We start from the raw sequence: 10,795 nt of genomic DNA, 5'->3' as shown, positions 1-10,795 counted from the left end.
ACGCTCCGAGAGCGAAACGCTCTGAATTTACAAACTGACAAACTGACAACGCTCTGAATTTACGAACGCTCAGAGCGCACTCTGAGCGCACTCTGGCACGCTAGAGTGAATTTACGAACGCGCTCACAGTTTGAGCTGCGCAACTCTGGGCATGGTACTTGACTTGAGACGTCACAAGTGGCTTCCACCCCTGCCTGAAGCACTCTTCCCATCTACTGTACATGTCTACATGAGTCTTGTCAGAACTTAATGACTCTCTCATGACCTCACACATCTATTTATGAAGGTAAGCAATTGGTTGATCTATTAGTCTCCCCAGAGTTTCAATCTGTGGTTGTTTGAGTTCAGCACAAGTGATTTTCAAATGACTTAAGTTCACTTATGTGGGCTACATATTTACACTGACCGCTGAATAATTCTGGATATTGTGCATTAGATCTATCTCGAACTGGTATCACCTGTCAATACACACACACACACACACACACACACACACACACACACACACACACACACACACACACACACACACACACACACACACACACACACAACGCACGCACGCACAGACACACACACACACACCTTCTTTACTTGTATATGTTATTTGTTGTTCAGTAACAGCACTGACTTTAGGTGGCCAGGTCATTATGTTTTGAGGATGGTATTGGCAGTGTAGTTTATGCAGTACTTCAACACTGACACGTTTCCTGTACAGCCACAGTCTCTCTCCAACACCTCCAACATGGGCAGCCAAAGAAAAGACAGCTTCCTCTGGGGAAAAGGTAAGGTTTTTACGTTTTACAGTCCATTTTGCAATTTAACATCCCTAATTAGGCTATAGTAGCTGGGGATTAACACAATGAACAACACATTAGTGTCTTTCTGTAAGATGATGAAGTTTTGAAGTGTCAGTAGACAATGGGGGGTTGAGCTGTTGCTGTGAATATCTTACTTGAGAAAGGAAATTGAAACACACTAATAAGAAAGTGTAATGATATAGTACCTGTCTTCACAATAGATACCCACTACAGTCTACAGTAAATATTGTGCTTTCAGTCTCTTTACCATGACCTACATACACTGTGTTATAAAGTCAGCAGTGTTCAATGGATACAAGTGGTTTGTTTTGATCACTTTTACCACGGTGATGAATGTTATTCAGTTTATTATAGCACCACCTGACTTTATAGAGGCATATTGTTGTCATATAGCCTTCATATACCTCAAGTTCTCATTACTGACTATCAAGTAACGTTCAGAGGTGTTGCTCTCGGTATAGTGTTCACAAATCTAATTGTCATGGTAGATGGAGTTTGGCAATGTTGTATTATCTAGTTAATGTTGTATTGTCTAGTTATAATGTTGTACTGTCTAGTTTTAATGTTGTACTGTCTAGTTTTAATGTTGTATTGTCTAGTTATAATGTTGTACTGTCTAGTTTTAATGTTGTATTGTCTAGTTATAATGTTGTATTGTCTTGTTTTAATGTTGTATTGTCTAGTTATAATATTGTATTGTGTAGTTATAATGTTGTATTGTCTTGTTATAATGTTGTATTGTCTAGTTATAACCTGAAAAGGGAGTAATGAATATGTATTTTAGGTGTGTCTATAACCCTCATCTAAAAACGGTGAGAAGCTGTTATGAGGACAAGACTAGAGCAGATCAGCTACTAATGGACATTACTGGTGTTCATTCTGTAGAAGAGAAGTTCAGCAGTTATATTTAGCTAGTGCTGAGAAGTGCAGTAGGTTGAGTTATGCTAGGGTTGGTGTGAGGGTGGTTGTCAAGGCAAATTTCTGACACCTTTGATATTTTCAGTGTATACAGGAAGATGTCTCAATTAGTGGTTTTGTCGGACTGCTTCGTTTATGCATTTGATGTTAATGATGTTTTCATCTGTGTGTTTATGTTTGTGTGTACAATCTATTCTACAGCTTCCACAATGCTTAGCTCAGTGGAGAGGCAGGAGATAGACACCATGAAGTTACACAAGAGTGACCTATTAGATGACATTCAGGTACAGTAAATCATGCTCTCAACCATTGCTCTTTATGTACAGTCAAAATGCTTTATAAAACTGCATTTTGCCAGAATAAAACTAACTGTATTGTGACATTACCTACAACATATATTACATTCACAAAGCCTCCCTCAAAAGTTATGACATCTCAGAAAGGTCCAGTTTTATGAATAGACTGACCCTGCACCTCTGTACTGTATGGACCAAGGGATTGAGTCACCTATGGTTAAAATAGCACATATTACCATCTCATCCATTTGACATCATTTCCCCTTGTGTAGAAGCTGAGGTTGGAGATTGACAGCGTCATGACGGAAATCCACAACATTGAGGCGGACGAGGAGAAGTAAGTTAGAGCTTGCACAATGGCTCATTCAGATAGGTTACCATTGACCAGTAGGCCTCTTCCTCTGTGGGAGAGTAAGCTACAGTAACACTTTGCAGTGTGTGGTAGCTTCTTTTGAATCTATCACAGCCCAAACACCAGATCAACAATACTTCCTGACATCCATCTTGACAAAGAGGCCCCTCCCACATCTCTGATGTCCTATCCCTCCCTAACTCAAACTAAGAAAGGTATGGAGGCATAGCCGCGGGAAGTAGTGGAGCAGAGGGTGCTGCACCCCATGAAACCCCCCCCCCCCCCCCCACTGTGGTCACCTCCTCATCCTCATAAGTGGCATCTGGGGGCGTTGTCCTACAGAACAAGAACAGATTCTGCCCCCCCATCTGTAAGGCCCCTCTGTATATGTGTGTTTCCTGTTTCTTCACTAGCAGCTACAGGAATGTGGTAAACCTCTTAAATGTCAGCAGCATGAAATACTGTGACATGTTCCTGGCAGGACAACCCCAGCTGCCTTTAAGTATATCACTCTCACTGTGTGTCATCTCTGATACAGTGGACACATACTGTAGCTAGTATAACACTTATGGGTAAAAGTGTTGTCATTAACCTTTTTCAATCTTTCTTCTGTTTTGTCTTTGTCTCTCTTCAGCAAAAATGTTGTGAGAAACAAGAGGTTCTTATGTGGGAAAAAGAAATTCAACATGGACCCTAAAAAGGTGAGCTCATGTCACGCACTGTAATTAGGGCCCTTAGTTCTTCCTGGTTCTCTGGTTAGGACAAAGTCAGGTCCCTACACATAACATCAACTGTATATAACATTACTCAATATGGAATACACTAAACACAAATACATACTGATCAGATATGTCCCGAAATGTGAAGTGCTTCAATTCTAGAATGGAAGTAGTAGAGATGTGTATAGTTATCACCTCTACTGACGGAGGCTTGCCACAGCTAGAAGGTCAAATAGTTAACTGCAAGATGACAGAGCAAATAATCTGACACAATAAATGAACGAATGTTGAGCGAGTGATGTGACTTATGTGCAGAAGTGCAAGCTGTGCGGGGGCAGCGAGAGGGGGAGAGAAAGAGAGAGAGAACCACATCCTGTTCCGTGAAGAGGAGCGGAGGCGCACACTCCTGCTCAAACCACAAACACTCCTCCTTTCCTCTCATCTGAAGAGAGGTCAAACCCATAATATAAAGTCCCCCTGGCCTGTATGACCACCCTGGAGAAAAGCCTGTGTTTGGGTTTGTGCAGAGGCAAGAGATCCAGTCAAGGGTTTCTTTAGCTGGAAGCTCTGCATTGTTTAGATATAATAATATATATTGCTTCCAGTGGCTCTCTCTGAATGTCAGACAATGCATACAGAATGTTCATATGTGCATGACCACTACTGCACATTACAGTGCTTTGGACCTCATTATGATTTCTGCTCTTTTTTATTTTAAGTATACGTCAATGCATTCATATCTTCCAAATTCATACATGTGTTCATTGACTTGTCATGGCCTCTTCCTCCAGGGTATTCAGTACCTGGTTGACAATGACCTGTTGGAGTGGACAGCAGAGGCAGTGGCTGAGTTCCTATACAAAGAGGAAGGACTGAACAAGACAGCCATAGGGAACTTCCTGGGAGAGAGGTACACAATGCTTCTTAACATGACCAAGATAATGATGGCTTTGTTGATGGGGATAATGATGACTATCATAACCAGTCATTATCTCAATCATCTCCATCTCACTGATTTGCCTCTTGTTTGTGTTCATGCAGGGAGGAAATGCACCTTCAAACTCTGAAAGCCTTTGTAGAACTTCATGAGTTCTCCGACCTGAATCTGGTGCAGGCACTGAGGTTAGTTCTGCACTACACTGGTACAGCTTTTACACTCATACATCAACATATTCTCATTATTAGCCTTTGAAAGATATTCATTTCCAGAGTAAATCCTGTCTGATCCCTGTCTGTTCCCTGGCTCATCCCTGTAGGCAGTTCCTGTGGAGTTTCCGTCTCCCTGGAGAAGCCCAGAAGATTGATAGGATGATGGAGGCATTCGCTACACGCTACTGTGACTGTAATGCAGGGGTCTTCCAGTCAACAGGTACTGTACAGTACTGTACTGCACAGGCACCAGCCTCCTCTACCATGCTGCTGACTCCCAACACTGACAGATCAGCAAGACAGATGGGGAGGGGGTTGAGGAGTACATTTTGAGGCATATTCAAATCATTTCTCAAAAGTGAGGCTGATTAAGGATGCAAATAAATATAATTGACCCAACAGTAATAAAATGTGTGGGTGTTTCAAACAGACACCTGCTACATCCTGTCCTTTGCCGTCATCATGCTGAATACCAGTCTCCATAACCCCAACGTGAAGGACAAGCCCACTCTGGAGCACTTCTTCAGTATGAACAGAGGCATCAACAATGGGGGTGACCTGCCCAATGACCTGCTCATGGTGAGGCCTCAGGGGTCAGAGGTCAGGAGTTAACTCCACTCTCAGAATGTGACTCGTATTTGGTTGTTATTGTCTGTAGCTGTAGTTAACTCTCATATACTACCTCATTAAATCCAGAAACTCTATGAGAGCATTCGGAACGAGCCATTCAAAATCCCAGAGGATGATGGGAACGACCTCACACACACCTTCTTCAACCCGGACAGAGAGGGTTGGCTGCTCAAAATGGGTGAGATGATTAGCAATATCACTAGCTGAGAGAATTGTCTTATCATTGTGCCATTACCAAGCATTAAAAATAAGCTTACCACTGTAAGGTTCTGTATTTATTTTCTTAGTTCACATTGTGTTCTTGAACGTAGCCCTGTTTCTTTGTGTTCTTGAACGCAGCCCTGTTTCTTTGTGTTCTTGAACGTAGCCCTGTCTTTCATTTTTGTTCCTTGATTTCACCTGTGTTAGTTACTCACCTGGTCTCATCAGCTCCTTATTTAGTTCAGTTCTTTCTGTTTGTGCTTTGTGAGGTATTGTTCGTTTTGACTCTACTAAGCCTTTTCCTAGCTTGTTTGTGAGAACCAGTTTTAGCCTTCAGTCCTAGTTTTGTTTCACCTGCCTGTTTGCCTACCTGTGTATGACCATTGCCTGCCTGTGACCACGATTCCTGCCTTCTGCGAAGGCGTGATAAACACCTGCCGCGCTCTGCGTAATAAACACCTGCCGGGCTCTGCGCGTGAATCTACACCTTTCTCCCTGAGTATTCATTACAGAATACCTCACCAAAAACGGAATGGATTCAGCGGAGCTACAGTGGCGCCTAACCTGGCAAGAGGAGCGTATGGAGGTAATCGGCCATCTTCTCTGCCAGCCTATCTCTACTCCTCCGATGCCAGGTATCGTAACCCATAGCCCTCCTTCATTCATATCCATGCCTGGAAAATATGACGGTTCACCTGGGAAATGTCAGGGATTTCTGATGCAATGCAGCAAATACATTGAGCACAACCCCACTAACTTCGCCACCGACAAGAGCAGGATGGATTTTGTTGTGTCTCTACTCACAGTCAAAGCCCTGGATTGGGCCACCGCCATATGGACTGCCAACAGCACAGAACTCGGATCCGAGACCCATTTCCACACCCTCTTCAAAGAGGTATTCGATCACTCTATTTCCGGTCGTCCTATAGGGGACCTCCTCATAGACCTTCAACAAGGACGCAATTCAGCTGCCGTGTGTGCCCTCGAGTTCCGCACCATGTCTGCAGGGAGTGGATGGAGTGAGGCTGCTTTACTTACCGTCTACCTTCAGGATTTAAATCAATATATTCGTATGTCCAGCTCCATCGACCACCTCATCACCGACCGCCGAAGAACTCTGCCACCCAGGAACCCGAAACCTTCTCTTTCCATGATCCCGTCTGAGTCTTCCAGAGCCCATGCAGTTGGGTCATGCTCCTCTCCCATGTATCGAACGTCAAAGGCGGATCCAAGAAGGGCTCTGCCTATACTGTGGAGGGAAAGATCATCTACTCAGCCATTGCCCTGTTCGCCCCCCCATGGAGAGATGAGAAGGGTCCCTCCGCTGCCATGCAGGTAGGCGGGTCCGTATTTCTAAATATCTCCCAGAAGCAATTCTCCATCCCAGTATTAATAACCGTGAAGGGGGTTACGAAGTACGTAGAGGGCTTGCTAGATTCGGGAGCAGCAGGTAGTTTTATTGATCACCAGCTAGTACAAGAGCTTGACATTGATCTTACACCTGTCACCCCTCCTTAAAGGATTAACACCCAGACGGGCAGCCATTGGGCACGGGCTTCATTACTCACCTGACACCGAGCGTTACCCTCCAGATTGGAGTCTTCCACACCGAAACCATTAAACTCATGGAACTCTCATCCCCCAAACAGCCACTCATCCTCGGACACCCCTGGCTTTGTTGTCACAACCCTGCCATCTCGTGGCGACAAGGTGAACTACTGTCCTGGTCTTCTACCTGCTTCACCAGTTGTCTCAGCCTACCCTGCAGAGCCACCACCATTGAGGACTCTGCCTCTGCAGTGCCACCCACCATACCATCTGAATACGCCCAGTACAGCAATGTCTTCAGCAAAATCAAGGCCTCCACTCCGCCACCACATTGCCCAGAGGACTGTGCTATTGACTTACTCCCTGGAGTGTCCCCACCGAAGGGCCGTGTTTACCCCCTACCTATCCCGGAAAATGAGGCAATGGAGAACTACATGGACGAATTAAACCGTTTGAGTAATTCATCATTCTTCTCCGGCTGCGTCCAGCTTCTTCTTCGTTGGAAAAAAGTGCGGTGGTCTTCGTCCATGTATTGATTACCGTTCCCTGAATGACATTACGGTCAAGAACTGTTTCCCTCTTCCTCTGATCCTAGCGACCCTTGAACAAGTGGGCCACGCCAACATCTATTCAAAACTCCAAAAAACCCGGACCCTTCAATGAACTGATACTGCACTGACTGCTTTCAACACCTTGAAACGCCTCTTCGCCTCAGCTCCTGTTTTTCTCCCTGAGTAGTCATTACAACCACACAATGATCTGATTTCCTTTATGGCGCGTGTTGGATGTAGAATTGTCTGATTAAACTTTTCATTTGTGTAATGAAATGTTAACTTTTCCTCTCTGCAGGAGGAAGGGTGAAAACATGGAAGAGGCGGTGGTTTATTTTGACAGACAGCTGTCTGTACTACTTTGAGTATACCACAGTGAGTATGCTATACCCCCAACTTTGTCATAGGGTTTTCCAGTAATGGAATTTAGGATAAAAGATGGTAGTAGTTACTGCTAAATTATAGTCCTTGACCAAACCATCTCTCCTCCTCCCTCAGGATAAAGACCCCATCGGGATCATTCCCCTTGAGAACCTCTGTGTAAGAGAGATAGAAGACTCAATCAAACAGGTACTGTGTATTCCACTGACTGCATATTTCTTTCTGAGGTTTATGGCAGTGCCACCTGTTCTATGATGTTTCAGTCTCATAGCTACTCTCTTAGCTGTCACGGCACTGTATGACTCATAGTATCAGTTCTGTATGAGGAAGGAAGGGTTTAACTGGAAGATTAGGAGTAATTAGACCAATACACTATGGGATCATTTCTTTTTTGGAAAAAAGTAATTTGGCTTGGGTGTGTGTTTTGTGAACATTTGTATGCATGTGTGTGCTTCTTTGTGAGCAGAATTGTCTTGAGATCTACAACCCCAGAGGGCAGAAGATCAAGGCGTGCAAGACAGAGAACGGAGGCAGGGTGGTGCAGGGGAAACACCAGTCCTACAGGATGAGTGCCGCCACAGCAGATGAGAGAGATGACTGGATAGGCTCCATCAGGTCAGATACCTCAACCCAGGCTTAACACATACCTGTACTACACATATACACTTCACAAATGACTTGGCTTGTAATGCTGGCACCAGGCCACACCTGGCAATCAATGGGATGAAGTGAACTTGATGATGATTTGGACACTTGGCTTATTTTTCTCTCTGTCTTTCCCTCAGAGCAAGTATCACCAAGGACCCCTTCTACGACCTGGTGTCATTGCGCAAGAGGAAAGTCATCAACAACAACAATGCTTCACAGGACTGAGTCATCAGACATGATATAAAGCATAATGGGAAATGAGTCCGGTAATGGTCTGTAGAGGTCTGTCTCCGTAACAGCCAGTTTGTTGAAATGCTTGGAAATGATGGACTGGTCCAAGTAAATTGACATGGTACAGATTACAATGCTGTACAGTACAGCATTAGTGCAATACTGTAACTCAGACATGTTACCCAAAATGAAAAAATAGAATTGTGACCTGTATGTGGTTTACAGCTGTCAAACCAGAAACTCCCCATACCTCATACTGTAGGTCAAATGTAATGGTTCAAATTAGAGTCGCTCAGTCTGTTAAATTACTAGTAATTTAGAAAGTGATTTCTGTCATTATTTCTTAGAAATAAGAAGTTAGAAGCATGTGGGAGCGAATCAGTTGTACTGAAAATGAGTTGCAAACCAAAATAAGTGTGTAGCACTGTAAGAATAATGCATCATTCTATAAGGACAGATTTGAACATATCGTTGATAAAATGTTGTTTTATATAGTTATAGTTGTTTCTGTACAGGAAGCATAGAACAAAGGGAACATCATGTAAACATTACGGAAATGCAGCACCTTTTCACCTTGCATCAGGCTCAGCAATTTCAGTTCTTAGAAAACCTCTGCACTACTAGCCATTTCCTCTCACAAGGGTATAGAATTAGTGTTACGTGGACACAACTTCAACACTGATTCAGTGTTGTGACGTTATTTAATTGTCTTAAATGCATTGTATTCATATTTTTTTAAGTATGTATTTATTTTTCAACTCATAACATACGTATTTTGTAAATACTGTATTATAATAGGAAGTTATTTTGCACATTGCCTTTTAAGCACAGACAGTGATAATACAAATGTCCGTAAACATGCCTTAATAATGTTGAATGAATAATACATACATATTTTATTATATTCAAATATGTGTGTACTTCTTTCACAACAGATGACAGATTATAATTACATCAAACTGACCTAAAAAGTGGGCCTAAAGACCTTTCTCTTTAGCAAGGCTTTATGTTGATAGCGGTGCTCCTTGGTGTCCTTGTTCCTTGTAGTGTCAGCTGTGTTCTTTGTATCAGTTTCCCTGTCTAGTTTATTTTTATTTTTTATTATGCACTTTGAGATTATTCTGTATAATGAAAAGCGCTTTACAAATGTAATACAGTACCTTAATAATAATATCATACAGATCTTAGCTATATACTGAACAATAATATAAACGCAATATGTAAAATGTTGGTCGCATGTTTAATGAGCTGAAATAAAAGATCTCTGAAAAGTTAAAAGTGTTCTCTAATTGTTTTGGTACAAATTAGTTTACATCCCTGTTAGTGAGCGTTTCTTCTTTGCCAAGATAATCCATCCACCTGACAGGTGGGGCATATCAAGAAGCTGAATAAACAGCATGATCATTACACAGGTGCACCTTGTGCTGGGGACAATTAAAGGCCACTCTAAAATGTGCAGTTTTGTCACAAAACAATGCCATAGATGTCTCAAGTTTTGAGGGAGCGTGCAATTGGCATGCTGACTGCAGGAATGTCCACCAGAGCTGTTGCCAAATAATTTAATGCTCATTTCTCTACCATAAGCCGCCTCCAACGTCGTTTTAGAGAATTTGGCAGTACGTCTAACCGGCCTCACAACCGCTGACCACGTGTAACCACGCCAGCCCAGGACCTCCACAACCAGCTTCTTCACCTGCGGGATCGTCTGACACCAGCCACCTGGACAGCTGATGAAACTGTTGGTTTGCACAACCGAAGACTTTCTGCACAAACTGGCAGAAACCATCTCAGGGAAGCTCATCTGCGTGCTCGTCATCCTCACCAGGGTCTTGACCTGACTGCAGTTTGGCGTCATAACCGACTTCAGTGGGCAAATGCTCACCTTCGATGGCCACTGGCATGCTGGAGAAGTGTGTTATTCACAGATGAATCCTGGTTTCAAATGTACCGGGCAGATGGCAGACAGCGGTTTGCTTATGTCAACGTTGTGAACAGAGTGTCCCATGGTGTCGGTGGGCTTATGGTATGGGCAGGCATAAACTACAGACAATGAACACAATTGCATTTTATCAATGTCAGTTTGAATGCACAGAGATACTGTGAAGAGATCCTGAGGCCCATTGTTGTGCCATTAATCCACCACCATCACCTCATGTTTCAGCATGATAATGCACGGCCCCATGTCGCAAGGATCTGTACACAATTCCAGGAATCTGAAAATGTCCCAGTTCTTCCATGGGCTGCATACTCACCAGACATGTCACCCATTGAGCATGAGTTTGGGAGGCTCTGGATCGACGTGTACAACAGCGTGTTCCAGTTCCCGATAATATCCAGCAACTACGCACAG

The 10,795-nt window shown here is 43.4% G+C and overlaps 1 protein-coding gene across 1 annotated transcript; it reads left to right on the top strand.

The window, feature by feature from the left end:
• Positions 1 to 243: 243 nt before the first annotated feature.
• On the top strand, positions 244 to 9,713 carry LOC311149292 (cytohesin-3-like). Its single transcript, XM_084186420.1, has 14 exons — positions 244 to 286; positions 719 to 785; positions 1,941 to 2,023; positions 2,308 to 2,372; positions 3,022 to 3,088; positions 3,898 to 4,016; positions 4,148 to 4,228; positions 4,363 to 4,475; positions 4,686 to 4,834; positions 4,952 to 5,063; positions 7,484 to 7,560; positions 7,684 to 7,755; positions 8,033 to 8,181; positions 8,352 to 9,713. The coding sequence occupies exons 1-14, from the start codon at positions 281 to 283 to the stop codon at positions 8,437 to 8,439; spliced, it is 1,248 nt and encodes a 415-aa protein (XP_084042546.1). The 5' UTR covers positions 244 to 280; the 3' UTR covers positions 8,440 to 9,713.
• The last annotated feature ends 1,082 nt before the right edge of the window (positions 9,714 to 10,795 follow it).

This window comes from Coregonus lavaretus (genome assembly GCF_964263955.1).
Source record: "Coregonus lavaretus genome assembly, chromosome: 2".
Taxonomy (NCBI): Eukaryota; Metazoa; Chordata; class Actinopteri; order Salmoniformes; family Salmonidae; genus Coregonus; species Coregonus lavaretus.
Note: the sequence above shows the minus strand (reverse complement) of the source record. Positions and strands in the feature narration are given on the sequence as shown.